The following is a 17,183-nucleotide window of genomic DNA, read 5'->3' as shown; positions in this document are numbered from 1 at the left end:
AATAAGCTAGAAAATGGTAAGAGAACACCTGTCCTCCCTAGGCGAATTCAAATCACGGGGACCAGATGAGATTACATGCCAGAGGTCTGAAGGGACTGACAGATGTGCAGCCTGGGGAACTACTTGAGGACTGGAAAAGAGCTGACGTGCTTCCCATCTTTAAAAAAGGAGAAAAAATGGATCCAGGAAACTAGACCAATCAGCCTGACATCAACACCGCGGAAGATCCTGGAAAAGATAATCAGGCAAGAGATTTGCAAACACCTAGAAGCAAGCAAAGTTACAACCAGAAGCCAACATGGGTTTGTCAAAAGCAGATCATGCCAAACCAATCTTATTCCATGTTATATATCTTCATAAGCGATTTAAAAGAATAGGTGTCTATAGAGATACTCAGTCATGGTTGTCCCAAAGCTCTTCTTGGATGAGAAGCAAAATGACTTCAAAGAAAAACCAGAAAGTCCAGTTGCCTCTTGGAAAAGCACCTTTGGGGTATAGAATAGGTGGTGCCTGGCTCAAGGCCAGTCATGGTGGGAGGGAGCATGGAGTCCTACTGCACAATCACTTAAATATGAGCCAGCCCTGTGTGGCAGCAGCCAAAAAAGCCAATGCAATCCTAGGCTGCATTAATAGAGGGACAGAATCAGGATCGCCTGAAGTTTCAGTATCACTTTACAACCTCTTGGTAAGGCCACACTTACTGACGCCAGTTTTGGTCACAAAAGATGCTGAGAGTCCCCTCTTGGAAGTGGCCGATGCCTGGGCAGCTCTCCGTCTGCTGCCAGCTCTTTCCTCGCTTGGGGCTTCTTCTGAGATGGGCAAGCCAAGAGGGACCCAAGGAGAGCTGGAAAGATGATTGGACCCCCAACCCAATTAGCAGAGAGGCCTGCTTCCTTCACTGGGTGGGCTCAGATCTTCTCTCTTGACCACCTTCCTTTCTCATCCCTGCCCCCACCCCCACTCTTTGACTGATGGCCAGAGCCCCCCCCCCTCCCTCCCCGCAACCCAAGGTCTCAGTGCAGAGGGTTCCGCTGTGGCCCACTAGGCCCCTGACCTCTTTGCAGCTCCACTCACGGATGAGACTCACAGCCTTGTGCCTGGAGGGGAGCCTGGTGGAGCAAAAGCCTGGCCAGAGCTCTGGGCACAGCACGTCCCATCTCCACCTGCACCCCGTATCTTGGACCAGCTAGAGCAGGCAGGTCAAACTGGGGGCCGGTGGGCTGAATACGGCTCCGCGAGGGCAAAAAACTTCCCGATACGGCCCACGATGCGATCCGGTTTGACACTCCTGAGCTGCAGCTTCCAAGTGGCTTCAGAGGCAGATCCAGCACCCTGCAATAGTCTAAGGGGTGGGTTGACCTTCGTACGATTGTGTGGAGGGCCTCCTGGCCCAGAAAGGGGCACCCCTGGTATGTATGTTGGAGCCATGCAAAGACCTTCTTGGCTGCAGCTGCCACCAGGGAGTCCCAGATGAGGGCGCAGCCTCAAGTGGAGAAGTGCTGCCATAGCCAGGACTCTGGGGCCAAAAGCCTCCCTTGCAGGGATCTCCTGGGTGCCCCCTGCTTGCACGGAGGATCAGAGGTCTCTTCCCCCCCCCCACACACACACCCCAGGTTACCAAAAGCTCCTTTTCCTGCGGATTCTTCTGGGGAGGCTCCCTTGGACCCCGTAGGAGGCTCAAGAGCACGAAGGCCTTCAGACGAGGCAGGAAGAGGCTCGGATCGGGTCAGCCCAGTTAAGGCAGAGGACAGGAAGGAGCATGGGGAACCTCTGCAAGGAAACTCCACCAGCGCCCCACTTAGCCGTGCCCCCCCCCCAATTCCTCAGGGCCAAGAAGTCAGCCAGGCCCTCATCCGCAAATGCCCCCTCGTCCTCAACTCCATGCCTTGCCAGGTGCCAAGCCCCCCTAAGCGCGGATTCGCCGATTCCTCTCCCAACGCATCACACAAGGCAGTGCAACACCGGAGGAGGCCCCCGACGCTTGGACCAGGCCATTCCAAAAGGCTGGCAAAGGCCTAGGGGCAGAGGAACCAGCTCCCCAGAGGGAAGGAAGCTGCGAAGGAAGGGTGGTGATGCTGGGTGCTCAGTCTGGCCAAAGCAGGTGCCGAGGCCCCTAAGGCTGGGCAGGGCTGGCCCACAGCTCCCTCTAGGAAGTGGGGAGGAGCAGAACCTCCCTCGTGGGGCAGGAAAGCCCCTGCAGGAGTCAGGAAGCCAAAACTAGGCTGAGCTTCTCTCTGCCCATCCTTGCGAGGGCCACCTCCTGCCCAGGCGAGAAGCTTGTGAGGCTCTGGACAGCATTTTGCCCACAGAAAGGAGGGCACCGGCTCCCCCAATGTGATTTGGTTTGCCCACAATAGACAAGGGTCACAAAGGGGGCAACAAAGGAGGTTTATTTCAGCCTGCAAAGTGTGGCTATTTTAGCACAATGGAGATTAACGTAAGTGTAACAAAACAACCCAACCAGACAGGTGTGATCCTATCCCAGAGCAGGAATGCAATAAATAATGCCCATGCACACACAAGGCCACAAGCAGACCACTTCTCCCCGCCAGCTTTGAGGGCCTCGGGAAGCCTTGCCAGCAGCCAGGCTGATGCCACAATGGGGAGGAAGGTGCCCGCTCGTACCCAGCCAGCCAGGGGTGCAATTTTGGGTCCCAGCTGCAGCTGAGGGGGGAAAGAGGGAGGCACCTCCCCCGTAACCACATCCCCTCAGCCAAATGATCAGGAGTGTGGTGGGTCGTCTCCCCCCGTCCCCCCGCTCATGCAAGTTCCTGGTACTAACAGCCTCTGCCTGGTGGGGCAGAAGGTCGAGCTCTGCTTTGCCTGAGGCTTAGAGGAGGAGGAGGAGGAGGAGGAGGAGGAGGGGCCCATTCTCCGGAGCCCAAGGGGAGGGAGGCCTGTCCTTGGGGTGACAGTAGCTGGGGTGGTCCCTGAGCTAGAGCCCAGGCAGGCATTGACAGTCTCTCCACTGCAGAAGCAGGAGAGGGAGGCCAGGCACAGGCTTTGCCTTGCCCTGATCGAGCGCCTGGAAGGAAGAAGCCAACAAGACAGACCGGCCACAGGGCCAACACTCTGCCAGCAGAAGCGGCCACTCCGAGGTCGCCAGAGGGGACACACTGTCCCGCAAAGGAGACGGACCCATCCAGGCAGGCAGTTCCTGTGGACTCTGCTGCAGACGGGCATGGGGAAGGCGAGCTGGCAAGTATTCCAGCCCTGCCACATTCCAAGGAACCCAAAGCTGCCTAGACACATCTGGAAATCTTTGCTCCTCAACCGCTTTGCTCAAATCTGGCCCAACGCAGGAGACTCTCTCATTCTCATACTCACACGCAAAATCAAACAAGGAGCTTCAAGTTGCATAAAACAAAAGTATCCTGAAGTAGAGACAATTGGCCCCCGGGCCACCCCAGAGCAAGGGCAAAAACCCCGACGGCTCTGAAGGGCAGGACGGACCTCTGCTTGTGGAGGGACTGAGCAAGTCGGGGATGACACTGGGCCTTGTGGGCAGCCAGACGCTCAGCCCTTTCTGAATTGCAAGGACTGGTCCAAACAAAAAGCCGGGTGCCAAATAAGCTCCTGGCAGGAGGAGGAGACCACCAACTTTCAGGAAATGAACTGGCAGTGCCTGGCTAAGACAAATATTTTTCCAAGAGAAGAGGTGGGGGGTGGGACGATGTGGGGAGGGTAAGGAAACCTGCCCTTTCCTTCAGTAAGAGGGCAGAGCCTCCCCCCAATTTACCTCTTGTGCCTGCCAGAGGGCAAAGTGGATCCATCAAGTGCTGTGCCAGGTTGTCTTTGATGTCTTGGCCAAAAACCTCGGCTGAAGAGGACACCGTCTTCCCAGCTCTACCCCCCCTCCCCCCCGATGGATGTGAGGAAATGGCCAGGGAAGAGTCCGGCACTCGGGACAGTGTGCCTCTCGGTGATCCCCCCCTCCCCTCCCCCACTGCTTGGCTCTCCTCCGGCCACGCGCAGGAGGGTTTCGGCCCATTCCTGGGATGCCACATGGAGGCCCCTCACCACTTGAAGAAGACAAGGCCCGCCAAGGCCGCATAACCCAGAACCAGGAAGAGGACTTTGAGCAGCCGGTCATTCTTGTCCTCCAGCTCCTTGGCCAGGATCTCAAAGAAGGTGACGAAGAGGAAGGTGCCCCCGGCGATTCCTTGCAGGATGACCGAGGCCACGCTGCTGGCCATGTTCTGGGCGGTTTCGATGCCCATGCCAATGCCGATACCCAGTGGGATCATCAGGCTGACGGCAGCAGCCACCTTGGATGCCTCCTTGATCTTCAGCCCTGCTTTGGCCATGTTGATCCCCAGGGCCACAGCGACGAGAGTCTCGTGGATGGCCACCCCCAGGAAGAGGCTCATGACTCTGTCGCCCTCCTCCTGCAGGCCCAGGGCCAGGCCTTCAAATATGGAGTGGGCAGACAAGGCAAAGACCAGGCTGAAGAGCCGCAGGGGGCTGGAACGTGAGAGCTCGTAGATGGCCAGCCCGTGGCTGTGGTGGCCACGGTCGGCCCGGTGGCTGTGCCCCCAGGAAGGCTCGATGAAGGGGCTCTCGTACTCGGAGTCGCTGCCCACGTCTGACCCGGCATTGAAGGTCTCCAGGTCAATGAAGGACGGCTTCTCCTTCCGGAAGGTCAAGACCAGCTGCTCCACAAACACGGTCACGAAGAAGCCCAGCATCATGATGGTCTCTGCCAAAGGGTAATCGGTGGTCACGTTCCCAAGTTTCAAAACCTCCTGGAGCTGCAAGACAGAAGCCGACAGTCCAGATTCTGTTCTGTTCTGCTGAGACCTCCACAGCCCTCTTATGAGGGGGGGGGGAGGGGAGGGGAGGCTTGCATTCAGAACTGCTCCCGACCCCTCCCTCTCCACCTTTTGGGCCCTGCAGAAATCTTCAGGAAGAGGAGAACACGCGAGGCCAAGGACTCCTTAGAGTCCACTAAAAGGGCCGGCCGGCCTGCTTGGGAAGCAGTGGAGTTTAAACACAAAGAGTTGAAAGGGATGAAGGTATGGAAAGAAGCAGATCATCATTCACTGGACTTCTCAGGGCCTCTGATTCATTTTCTATTAGGCCGAGGAAGGGATCTGTTCTCCTGGGTCTGCTCTTAACCTGCAGGGATGTCCTGGTCGAATGGGGAAGGTCTGGTGGGGGCAGTGGGCTGCAGGCCCTCAAGCCAACCAGAGGGCCAACGGAGGGGAGAAGCGGAACATGAATGGGGTGGAAAAGTGACTCAGAAGCCGTGGCTGTAGGGGCCCGGACCCTGTGAGACCGTCTCTGTCGCCAGAAGAAGTGGCGCGAGGCGAGTGGGGCCTCCGAGCTCTGATCATAAAGACAAGGAGGGAAGAGGCGAGGGAGGTGGGGGGACCAGGAGGAGAAATTGTTAGACGTGCAAACGGGGTCCCGGGAGATCCCGGAAGGCTTCCTTGGGATCCCGGAGCCAGAAATCCTACAAAGGGAAGTTTCCCAAATAGATGCTCGGAAGTCCAATTGTTGCAAGGCGGAGAGAGAGAGAGAGAGAGAGAGAAGGGGAAACCAGGGGACGGAGCGCTGGGGAGGAAAAGGTCCAGGACGATCCTGATCAAACGGACCAAGGCCAGCAAAAGCAACGGCTGAAAAGCCGAGCATCCCCCCCATCCCCGCCTCGGCCTCCCGGGCTCCTCCTGCCACCCAACCAGTGCCTCGCCGCAGGCGGACCCAGCTGAGGAAGGAGAGAGGCGGGCCAGCCGAGGAAACGCCGGGGAGGCCCCTCGGAGCGCCCCCTCCCCTGCCCGGGGCTGGACTAAATGACCCGGGAACTCCCCCGCCCCACCTCTCTCTCCACCGTACCTTCTGGCGGACGGCCGGGAGCAGCGCGTTGAAGCAGGTGGCCAGGAAGACGCCGCCACCCAGGGCGTTGCAGAGGCCGAGGGCCCGGCGGGAGCGCTGCGCCCGCTCGGGGTCCGCCTCCAGCACCTTCACCGGCAGCAGGGCGCCCGCCAGCATCAGCGCTAGCGTCCCCAGCAGGCACAGCACCTTCGCCGCCACCACCTCCATGGCCGCCCGACGGAGCCCCGAGGAGCCGCCGCCGCCTCCCAGCGGCCCCGCTGGATGACGTCACGGCGACGCTCGCTGGAGGGGAGGGCCCCCGGAAAGGCATCCGGGCGGAACGCCTCTAACGCGAGGTGGTTCCGGAGCGCCAACAACCACTAACCAACCCCCCCCCCCACCCGGTGAGGCCGAAGCGCTTGGGGTCGGCGAGCCCGAAGACAGATCGCTTCCGCGGGCAATGCAGGGTCTGCAAAGGAGCCGCCCGAAATCGCTCCTCCAGTCCCCCGGTTGGAGCCCGCCAGTCTCCTTGCCAAGGCCGAAAAACGTGCCACAGAGCAACCGCTCCTCCCCCAGCCTGTCCAGGTGCTCTGTCCCTCTGTCTGGGTGGGGTGGGAGACTTTCTCAGAGGCCTGCCTCCCACCCCAACAAACCCCTTGGCAGCTCTCAGGTGGGGACAACCCCAGGGGCCCCGACACCCCTCACTCCCGACCACCCACAGGCCAGAAAAGCCCCCCAACCAGCCGTTTTGGGGGTGAGGTACCCAACCCCCCTTGCCCTCCAGGTACCAGCCGACATTGTCCAAAGAAGTTTATTTCCTACATCAAAGAAAAGCCATTGCTGGAGACAGAGGGTGATTCTTCAGACCCTCCCTGCTTATTGGAAGCACCCTGCCCCCCTCCCATTACTTACCTTTCTATCCCGGCAGCTTCCCCCTCCTGGCACCCACAGAAGGGGCCATGGGTAGGACTCCACCCGCCACCCCTCTTCCTACTTGCTTGCCCTAAAATCTGCATCTGCCCCAGTGCCCAGCCAGTCCACAAGATGGCTTTTGCAGCCCCTGGCAAGGGTCAGATGAGAAATCAGAGAGGCACATGACAAGACTCTGCCAGTGGCAGCCAGTGGGACGGGCACACCTGGGCTGACAGGAGGGCATCAGAAGGCTCCAGGGCCCATTGCTCTTCTCTCCAGAGCCTCTGGCTGACCACCAAAGGGGCACCTGGTTGACGCAGGGCAGTCTCCGGGGGGCTTTGGCCGATGGCACTGAAGGAAGGTGACCCTCCTCCCCCAGGGTCCTTGGGCTGTCGTCTGGCCCATCCTGCTGGCTGGAGGGGATCTGGGAGATTGAAGAGGTTCAAATTAGAGCAGCAACAAACACCTTCCAGGAGGCACCTTTACAGGTGAGAGCCATGCTCTAGACACCCGATGCTGAGGGGAGTCCTGGCCACAAGGAGAGGGCTTCAGGGAGGAGCTGCTTGGCTTGGCCCTATCCTGGTCATGCGGCCGAGGCTTCTTGGCACCCTTCATGCTGGACAGGAAATGCCCTGTTAGCCAATCCAGGCAGGCAGGCTCCCCACGCTGCTACCGAAAGAAATGAATTTTCAAAAGAAGCCCCCGGCCCGATCACAGAAAAGTCACACCAGACTAGCCACGATCCTTCTTAAAAATAAACATCCCACTGAAAAGCAGAGGAGAGCCCTCCCGTCTTTCCCGGGCACCAAAGCCAGCCCCACCGGCTCCCCTCCTATCCAGTCAACTGGGCCTCTTCCCAAAAGAGGGGCCATCCAGCCTTGGTGAGGCAGGATCCAGCAGTGGTGACGAGGAGGGAATCCTGGCTTGGAAAAGGTGACTCTCCCTGCTGGAAGATGGCGCAGTCTTGGCTGTGTGTTTCTGTCTTCTTCTGAGCAACAGGAAAGGAAGGCATGGTGTTGACAGCCCCACAGCTTGCCTTGGAGGTCTGGGGTGGGGTTGGGGAGAGATGCTGATTTGTGGTCAGTAGCTCTCCTCCCCCCTGGCAAAGTCCACGAGAGAGTAAGGGGGGGGAGGCAAGGGAGGGAAGCTACGCGGAACAGTCTCTAACATGCAGGCCGGATCAGGCTTGGCTTCACCCCCCCCCAAATCCCTCGTGGGCTTTTCCAGCAGAGGAACAGCTGGGCTGGTGGCAGCAGCAGCTGGAAGGCTCTTCAGCTGGTCCTTCCCTTGGGGCAAAAGGGGTCTTCCTGACCAGGAGGAGCAGAGTCATCCTGAAAGATGGAGAGACATAAACATAAGCAGATCTTGTCCAGGAGCAGATGGCCTCCCTGCAAGCTCTGGTTGCTCCCTCAGCCTGGATAGACTGCCCTTCACCAAGGAGGCTTCCCTTTGCGTTCCTGCCCTGAATGGGGGTTGGACACCTTCAGCTGCCACCCAAGTCTACCCACCCGGCATCCATTCACTGGCCAGCTATGGAGCTATGCCAACAGGTCCAGGAAGACCCCCGGCCATTGCAGCTATGGGGCAACTGGTCAAGGTGCCAGGTGGCTGCCCTCCCTGCCAGCGTCTCCACTCCGTGCCTCTTTCCTTGGCCCTTTTGCTCCCGAGGGACGATCTCCAACTTCATGGGGCAGATTGGGGTCTCCCTCAGTGTCCTTTCATGGATTTCCCTTCAAGATGCTTCCCTTCCACAGCAAGGTGCCCATTCCAGTCACTGGCCCTCTCTGGATTCCTGCTCCTTCCCCCTCCCTATCCTTTGGGCCTGCTGCAAAAGTACCGTATTTTTCAGAGTATAAAACGCTGTGAAGTATAAGACGCACCTAGCTTTTGGGGAGGAAAACAAGGGAAAAATATCTGCCTCTGCCTCTCAGCAATTTGCCTCCTTGCAACAAACAGCACAGACAATGTACACTGTTTGTAGTGTTACATTTCAGACTAGACTTGTACAGATGCTGTTAAAATTGATGTGCTGATGTGCTGGAAGTATAGTTATTCTCTGCTATTTAAAAGAAGATACAATAGCACTGGGCCTCTTCAGATCAAGCATTTATTTTAAAAAGCTTCTTCATTTTGTTAGGCTGTCTAGAACAATAATAAAGCAGCCTTAAAAAAAATAAGTCTAATAATTTGGACATTCTATAGCTGTGATGGCGAAATTGTGGCATGCCACAGGTGGCACGCGGAGTCATTTGTTAGGGCATGAGAGGCGTTGCCTTGTCAGCTCCAGCGCCCATGTGCACACTGGCCAGCTGACTTCAGTCTTCTTTTGAGGCCGTTTTTCATCTTCCAGAGGCTTCAGGAGGCTTCTCTGAAGGCTCCGGAGGGCAAAAAATGGCCCTACAGACAAACCGGAAGTCACCGTTCCAGAATTTATCGCCTTCCCCAGGCTTCTAGAAACCCTCCGGAACCTGGGGAGGGCGAAAAAAGCACGCCAAAAGCAGGGGGGGGGGAATGCTGCTGACGCACGCATGTGCGCTGGGTTTCACACATAGCGTTATAGGTGTGGCATGCCCGTGCACGACCCCCCTGCGCTCCTCCTGCTTATGGCACGGGAGCCAAAAAAGGTTAGCCACCACTGTTCTGTAGGCATTTATAGTTATTGACTTACCTCCTTGCAGCAAACAGCCTGATTAGCACAAGAAAAAAAAAATCTGCCTCTGCCAGCAATTTGCCTCTTGGAGCAAACAGCAAGTTTCACTTTCAATTTCAGCATGGGCTGAATCGGGAGGATCATCATCTTTCCCCCTTTGCTACAAGGAGGTAAATTGCTGGGAGGCAGAGGCCAAAGCGTTGGGACCAGTGGGTGGGGCTAAATTCAGTGTGTAAGACGCACCCACATTTTCATCCTCTTTTAGGGGGGGGGGGGAAGGTGCACCTTATACTCCGAAAAATACGGTAAATGAGCCACAGAAAACGGTGGGGGAGAAAGTGTAAACGACCGTATAGAAAGAGTGGAAGAGATGCTGCCTAGGAAAAAAAGGCAGGCGCCTTCAGAATCTTGCAGCCGTCAGAAGAAAGGCAGGAAATTTTACCAGCCCTAATGGGCCAAGAAGTCAGAAGCGGCAGGGGGAAATTTGTGCTTTCAGACACGCAGCCCCACAATTCAAGCAGATTCAGCTCGTCTGGTTGCATTCCCCATCTGGTTCACCAGGGAGAGCGGAGCTGAGTCTACCAAGAGCAAAGGGCCTTGTAACGGCTTGAGTTTCTTCCTAAGTTTCTTCCTCTGCTAAGCCCCCTCCCCCCCTTTCCTTGAGGCCATTCACACCTTCTCTTAGGCAGAGAGAGAGAGATGCCCCCCCCTCCCTTCCCTCACCGGCAGCTGCCTCTCATTCCTGCTGCTCTTCGTTGCTAGCGCTGGGGGTCCGGCTCCGGATCTGGCTGCGCAGCTGTTCTATGAGCTCAGGATTTTGCTGCTGCATCTGCTGAGCAAACTGTTGGCCTCTGGACACCACACGGGGGGGGGGGGGGGGGGGGAGAAAACAGCAGTGTTATCCAGGGACTGCAATTCCTATTGGGCAGCACAGCAGCCGGGTGGGCACAGAGCCGGCTCAAGAGCTACTGGGGAAACACTTTGCAACTGCTCCTCTTCAGTTCGGGGGAGGGGCCAGGGGTGGGGAGGCAGGAAGAGGAGGAGGAGGATATAAAAGTCTAGTGCTTCATAGATCTGCTGATGACATAAACAATGGGGCGAGAGCTGTAGAAGATAGCAATGAAATGCGAAGCTACCTTCATGGGCAAGGTAAGTTGGGCAAAAGGAAGAGGATGGCGTTTACCAGGAACAAGGACACAGGAGCCCCTCACTTAGGAGACAGATCGGGTGGGCGGGCAGAGGGGGGGGGAAGGACCTCCAGCAAAGGGAATTACTCCAATCACAAACAGGGCAGAGCCAGTTGGCCGTAACCGAGGCAAGCAGAAGCGTGTGTGTGTGTGGGGGGGGGCGGAATAAGTGCTACACCATCACAAGGAGCCATCATCCTGCTGTATCGGTCCTTGCTCAGACCCCACCTCAAGAATTGGGTCACGTTCCGGATTCAAATCAACCGGGCCTGGCTCGGGGAAAGCGGTGAGGGTTTGGGGGACAGGAAACCAAGTCCTAGGAGGAGCCACGGAGGAGTCGGGGGGAGGTTCAGCCCTGAGACCAGAAGACCTGGGAAGGGCTGGGAGGCTTTGGCTGAGATTTTGGCTTCCCAGCCTGGAGGGCTTGAAGGGACCCTCCCAACGGAGCAGGCGGGAAGGCAGGCGGGGCTCTGCTGTGCTGCCCTTTGTTTAGGGCACCAGCTTACAGAGGAGTGGGCTGACCCACACTGGCCAGAAGCCGTTCCGCCTGCCCCCCCCCCCCCAAACAAAGAGCCTGGTGCCTCTGGCCTCCGGCAGCTCCAAGGAATCCAGAAGGAATCTAGACGCTGGGGGGCTTCCCAGAACTTTCCCATCGGGGGGGGGGGTGGGGGTGGGGGGGGGCGGAAAGGGAACCTCTTCGCTCACACACGGCTGTTTGCGGCCACCAGCAGAGCTTGTGACAGAACCCTAAAAGTGGCTTCTTTCAGGCTGCGTCTTTTTAGGCAGCTGTTTTGAGTGTCACAAGCCCAGTTCAGGGGCTACTGAGCTCCTTGCCTCAGTTGCAGGAGGGGGCTAGTGGGGAAATCTCCCATGGGGCTCGGTGGGGAGGGGTCATCAGGGGAGGGACACCAAAGGAGCAAAGGAGGGGGTCAGGCCAGCTGCTGTTCTCCAGGCTCCAAAGACGTGGATGGGAGCCCTGGGGGGGGGGGGAAGAAGCGCGCCCCCCCCTACTCACGCTTGGATGAGACTGGCGAGATCATGGGGGGCAGTGCTGGCTCCCGGGGCGGCCGTGGGGTTCTGGCTGCTGGAAATCATCCCGGACATGCTGCAAAAGGGAGGGGGGGGATCCGTGACCATCCACGTGGGTCAGTCATGTGGTCGGGCCCAGGGCCTCTGGAAAGGCTACCCCGGGGGGGGGGGGGAGTCAGAGGGTTCCCAGGAATCCACCCCACCTCCCAACCCGAACCCCAATTTGGATTGCTCAAGTCGAACCTCCCCCAGGAAAGGCTCCCTCTCCCACCCCATGGATAACGGGGGGGGGGGGGGAATCTCCCCACCCTCCCTCCCTCCCTCCCTCCCTCCCAGGGCTGCAGTGACTGGCTCCTGGGCTCCCCTTCTTCTTCTTCTTCAGCAAGCAGCCATTTTAAGGATAACTCGATTTTGTTTGCTGGCCTGCCAGGAAGCCAGGGTTGTCAGAGCGGAGCCAAGGGCTTGGCAAGACCCACACTGAACCAAAATCCAGCCCCGTCTTAAGTGGGATTCCTGGCTCTGAACTGCCTTCCGAGGAGGGGAAGGAAAGGTTTCTTTAGGGAAAGCCCTCTGAGTTAACAGCTCTCTGTCCTGGTGGGTTTCAGAGGGGAGCCCCCCCCCCCCAGCCCCCTTTGCGCCCAAAGATTCCGCTGCAGCCCTTGAACCGCCCCTCCCCCCGAGCGGATCCTTCCGGAAGGACAGGGAGTTTAGCCCTGCGGCACTCACAGCTGCTGCACCTGGGGGTTGTTCATCAGGTTGGAGGCCTGCGGAGGGAGGACAGGAGGGGAGGGGAGGGAGGGAGGGAGATGGCTGACTCAGCAGAGCTAAACCCTTCAGGCCCCGGTCAAGAGAGAAGCCCGGATGCCTCCCTGGCCTTTCCGACATGACGGGACCACACTTCCCACAATCCTCTGCCAAGGCAAAACCCTTCAACTTTATCTGGAGGAGGAAGTGGGGCCAGGGAGAGGCCGGTCGACCGATGCCCCACCGCCCCTTCCTCTGGGGATCACACGGGCAGCTTCACTGGCCCTCGGTCTCGACTGGGCCCTACATTTGGGGCACCGCCTCAGCCAGCCCGCCAGCCACCCTGAGACCCACCGGCCTGTGCAACAGCACTGCCCCTGGGTGGGGCTCCCGGGCTCACCATGCTCATGAAGCCGGGGTTGTTAAGCAACCCAGCCAGGTCAAACCCTCCAGCGCTGCCCGTCTGTGGGGAAACAGGGAAAGGGGGACATCAGAGCGGCCCCCCTGCCAGGCATCCGGGGGGCAAAGGGGCTGGGTGCCCAGGCCCCACGACTCCCCCAGGGTCATCTTCCCCAGCCAGCCAGCCAGCCAGCTGCTCACCGGGCTTGGGGCCTCGTTCATCTTCTGCTCAGTGACTTTCAGGTTGGACTTGTAGGTCTCGTTCTCTGGGTCCAGCTCCAGCGCCTTCCGGTAATAGAAGACGGCTTCCGAGAGCTTGTTGAGGCTGGACAGGGCCAACCTGCAGAGGGAAGAGAGGTTGGCAAAAGAGGCAGCCTCCTCCCCCTGCCCCCCACCCCCGGGCTCTCCCCCCCAGAGGAGAGGCTCTTGGCTCCCTTCCACTCGGGCCATCTTTGCTCGGTGAATGGGACACTCCCAAAATTTACACCCTGCTGCCTTTGCACAAGGATTCAACCGGTGGCCCTCCACGGAAAGACCCACCAAACCCAGTGACGCCCCCCCCCCCTGGGAGCCAGAAGGAATCGCTTTGCAGGAGAGGAGGGGCTCTCCATGGCCTCTGAAGGAGGAGGGGGGGGTCTCTCTCGCGAGGATGTCTGGCGGGGGTGGGGGGCAGGAGCCTTTCTTCCTCCTGCTCAGAGCCCCTCCCTCCCCTGCTAGAGTCGAGGGCAGCGCTGGGACCCACGTACCCCATCCTGCCGTAGGCTTTGCTGTATTTGGGGTCGATGCCGATGGCTCTCTCACAGTCTCTCACTGCCCCGGCATAGTTTCCGAGTTTGCTGTAAGCAGCAGCCCTGAGGGGAGGGAGGGAACTCCTTGCAAGAGGGTCTCCAGCTGGGCCCCAGGCAGCCCCAGGGGCCTCGGCCGCTTCAACACCCACCCCCCCACCCACCCCCCCACCATTTGAGGCAGCCGTCCCCATGGAGGTGCTGGAGCAAGCGCAGCTGGGGAAGAGGGGCAGAAACCCTCCCTCACCGGTTGCAGTAATAGACAGCGTTGGACGGGTTGACTTCAATGGCTCTTCCGTAGAATGAGACGGCACTTTTAAAATTCTCCACTTTCATCTGCTCGTTTCCTAGAAAGAAGAAACGAGGGGGGAGCTGCCTCATTTGGCCAGAGGGCAATCCTGCCCCCCCCTGCCCCCTTTCAGCATTGCCTGGTAGCCGCTCTGGGGATCCCCCCCCCCCGGGTCTCGCCTGGAGCAAGGCGGGGCTCCTCCCTTCACCTCCCACAGGTGCCACGGCTGCCAGCTTTCTTCCTCCAAAGGAAAGCCCCCCCCCCCCCCCCCAAATGCTGGAGGCACAGGGCACCATAGTAAGGATTGCAGCCTCCATGAGGGATGGTGGCTTCTCTTGTGCTACAGTCAACTGCAGCCCCATGGAGGCTCCTCTGTCCCCCTCCCCCCCTCCCCCTGAAGTTTTTTTTTTTATTAAAAGAGTTTTGTACAAACAATTTTCCCCCTTTTCACCCCCCCCGCCATACAATATAAATCTCATACACATGCTATACCCCCCCAACCCCCCCACAAAAATTCACTTTCAAATATTATACCAAATACTTTGCCCCCTCCTCTCCCATCTTAAAATAGATTACTCGTAACCCCTCTCCTCCCAACAAACACAATATAAATTTCTCTTAGATTAATAATAGCACATTGATCCCATCTTCTAAGCTAATTTAACATATATAACTCTTAATATAAATTTCTCCTAGCACAACAATGTTTCATTAATCCCATCTTCTAATTTATTCATACATATATATTACCCCACCCTCCACCCTAACCCTCCCCCACCTCCCACACAAACCCACCCCCCTGACTTCCGCTGTATACCACTCTAACAATTCCAAACATCCCATATACTATTTACTCTGATCATCTATCGGTCTAAACATTCTTACCTAAAGGCTACATAATAACTCCTGGTCTGGTATTTATTCTGTATATAATCAATCCATTTTGCCCATTCCTGTGTGTAATCCTCCTGTTTCTGAGCTTTTAAGAAAGCTGAAATTTTTGCCATTTCAGCGAACCCCGCCACCTTCTGAATCCATTGATCAATTGTCGGTAAAGTTTTTAATGAGAGCATGACTGAGGCAGAATGGAGCCTGCGTTCCCGGGAGGGAGGCGGTTGCACTCCAGAGGGCAAAGCAGCAGCAAGAAGCTTGGACAGTTTGCTCAGGAGGAAGGGAGCCAAGAAGGCCCCCTCCCCAGCCAGCCTTTGAAGATGCAAACAATCGCTGGAGTTTGACAGGGTTTCCACCTTTAGGCGAGGAGCATTAAAAGGAACCGCTCAGCATCTCTTTCTTGTTCTTTGGGGCCTGACAATGGCGTCCTCCCAAAATCCTCTCCTGGTGCTGGGGAGCGCCCTGCTGCCTGTGTCACCCTCCCCTGGGTGCTGAGAACAAACAGGAGGCTTCACCCACCCCCACCCCCACCCCCAAAAGGCTCACCTTCAGTTTTCAGTCTTTCAGCTTCAGCTGCATCTTCTTCGGAAGGAGTAGTGGGTTCAGCAACGGGGCAACTCTGCAACGGCTCCTGTTGCGGAGAAGGCATTGTGGGGTGTTTGTGGGGTGTGAGGGACGCTCTGGCAAGTACGGGGCTTGGAGGGTCAGAGTGGCTATCCAAGAATCTCTGGCCAGAGAAGGGCCCGCGATGGCGTCCCCGGTAGTCACCTCCGCTGCTTCTTCCTCTCCAAAGGTCTGTACTAGTCTTCTTCAATGGCAACACTGGCCGGGGATTATGGGAACTGCTGCCTAGCGCCCTAGAGGGCACCGAGTTAGGAAAGGGTGGGCCTATCCCGGGCACCTGGCTGCTCAGCCCAGCAGAGGTGCCAGCCTTGCATGCCCACTTCCCGCCCTCTTCCTGCCTGGGAAGGTGGGAGCAGAGTGCCTGTGCCAGAGCTCGCGTCTGGGCTGCCTTGTTAGACAGGAAGAGCCTGTGGCGCCCTGGGAGGCATTCCAAAGAGCAACCCGTCAATCCCTGTCACAGAACTTGAAAGGCTGATATTAGGAGAGTCCTTATGCAACGCAGAGACGCCCAGCAATTACAGCTCTCTAATCAAGAAGGCTGCCTGTGCGCGTGATCTTCCAGGCCTTGGGTTTTGACCTTTCTCTTTTGCTGGAGTTTATTTTCCAGACCCCTGAGGGCTTGAAACTTGAAAGTTAGTATAATTATCATAAGATCACGGTGGGGGAGGGGGGTCTGGTTCCAATTGTACTCAAGAAGCAGCTGCTTTTCCTGCATTAAGGCCCCCAAGATCCACAAGATGTAGATTGTACGGAGAAGGAAACTGGGATTTCATCCCTACAAGCCAGAGAGGCATGAGAGGGGAGTACCTTATTTCGGACAATCAACACCTTAGGAGTTTTAAGGAATCCTAAACATGTTCCCTTCACAATGCATTCAGTTCTGCCCCAGACCCCCTTTGACTGCAGCGGATCCTGCAAAAGGGCGAGAGGTCAACTTCCATAGGCCGCAAGGGTCAAAAGTTGGGTGGCATCTCCGACCAGGCCAGAGGCGGATGTCTCATATCTCCGGAGGTAAAGCTACAAAAACTCCAAATGTGGAAGTAAACGCTGGGCGGGTTCCCTTCCTGCCCACGGACCTTTGCCGTCCCCCCCCCCCAGCGCTCCCCCTTCCTCCCTGCTCAGCCGAGGGCAGAGGGGCTCCCCTCCCCCCCCCAGACGCTCACTTTGGCCGCGGCGGCTTCAAAAATGTCCGGGAGCTTTTGTGAGATGGCCAGGCCCCTGTCGTCCACCGAGACCCCGAAGGCCGTCTCCAGGCACTGGATGGCCACTGCGGGGGAGAGAGGAGGCCCCGTCAGGCCCGCCTGCCTGCCTGCTTCCCACCCTCACCCCACGGGGAAGCCCCCTCGGGGCCCACGGCAGCCCTGACCCCCCCCCCGTGCCGCCCCACCCCAGGCTACCTTCCAGGCTCTCCTGGGCGTCCGGGGAGAGGCCGCCGTGCTGCAGCTGCCCCTGCAGGAACTCGATGATGGCGAAGGCCAGGCGCTTCTGCTCCGCCATGCTGGCCGGCTCTCCCTCTCCCCTCTCCCCTCTCCCTGGCGGCGGCGGCGCTTCCTGCGGCGGGAGGGGGAGGTAAGCGGGGGGGGGTAAGGGAGACACGGGAGGGTCCCGCTGGGGCCAAGAGGCACGACACCCGGGAGGCCCCGCCCCACACTTGCCCCCGGGCCCTCCCTTTTCGTCCCTCCCCCGCCCGACCCGGCGCGGCTCACCCCGGCGGTCGCCGCAGCGCAGCGGCAGGAAAGGCAGGAGCGGCGGCGGCGGGCGTGCTCGGCCCCTTGTCCACCCTCCGGCCGATCGCGCAGGCGCGAGCGGGGCAGGCCGGGCCAGGGCGCCGCGCCTGCGCACCGGGCGGAGTTCCGCCA

At 58.4% G+C, this 17,183-nt stretch overlaps 2 protein-coding genes across 3 annotated transcripts; both read right to left on the bottom strand.

Moving 5' to 3' along the window:
• Nucleotides 1-2,369: 2,369 nt before the first annotated feature.
• On the bottom strand, nucleotides 2,370-6,145 carry SLC39A3 (solute carrier family 39 member 3). The gene is made up of 2 exons (XM_081946298.1): nucleotides 5,836-6,145; nucleotides 2,370-4,751 (listed from the first exon to the last, which is right to left on the bottom strand). The coding sequence occupies exons 1-2, from the start codon at nucleotides 6,040-6,042 to the stop codon at nucleotides 4,017-4,019; spliced, it is 942 nt and encodes a 313-aa protein (XP_081802424.1). The 5' UTR covers nucleotides 6,043-6,145; the 3' UTR covers nucleotides 2,370-4,016.
• A 466-nt stretch (nucleotides 6,146-6,611) lies between these two features.
• Nucleotides 6,612-17,167, bottom strand: SGTA (small glutamine rich tetratricopeptide repeat co-chaperone alpha). Of its 2 annotated transcripts, XM_081936215.1 has the most exons (12): nucleotides 17,031-17,167; nucleotides 16,722-16,875; nucleotides 16,488-16,591; nucleotides 15,247-15,331; nucleotides 13,768-13,867; nucleotides 13,482-13,586; nucleotides 12,937-13,075; nucleotides 12,737-12,799; nucleotides 12,319-12,356; nucleotides 11,579-11,668; nucleotides 10,100-10,227; nucleotides 6,612-8,057 (listed from the first exon to the last, which is right to left on the bottom strand). In XM_081936215.1, exons 2-11 carry the CDS (start codon nucleotides 16,819-16,821, stop codon nucleotides 10,113-10,115), a joined length of 939 nt encoding a protein of 312 aa, XP_081792341.1. In that variant the 5' UTR covers nucleotides 16,822-16,875; nucleotides 17,031-17,167; the 3' UTR covers nucleotides 6,612-8,057; nucleotides 10,100-10,112. The 2 variants fall into 2 exon arrangements, with proteins under 2 accessions (XP_081792341.1, XP_081792340.1); XM_081936214.1 differs by lacking the exon at nucleotides 12,737-12,799 and having other exon boundaries at nucleotides 17,031-17,165.
• Between the last annotated feature and the right edge of the window lie 16 nt (nucleotides 17,168-17,183).

Source organism: Natrix helvetica, assembly GCF_964273705.1.
Source record: "Natrix helvetica genome assembly, chromosome: 1".
NCBI lineage: Eukaryota > Metazoa > Chordata > Lepidosauria > Squamata > Natricidae > Natrix > Natrix helvetica.
This window is presented reverse-complemented; position numbering and strand designations above follow the sequence as displayed.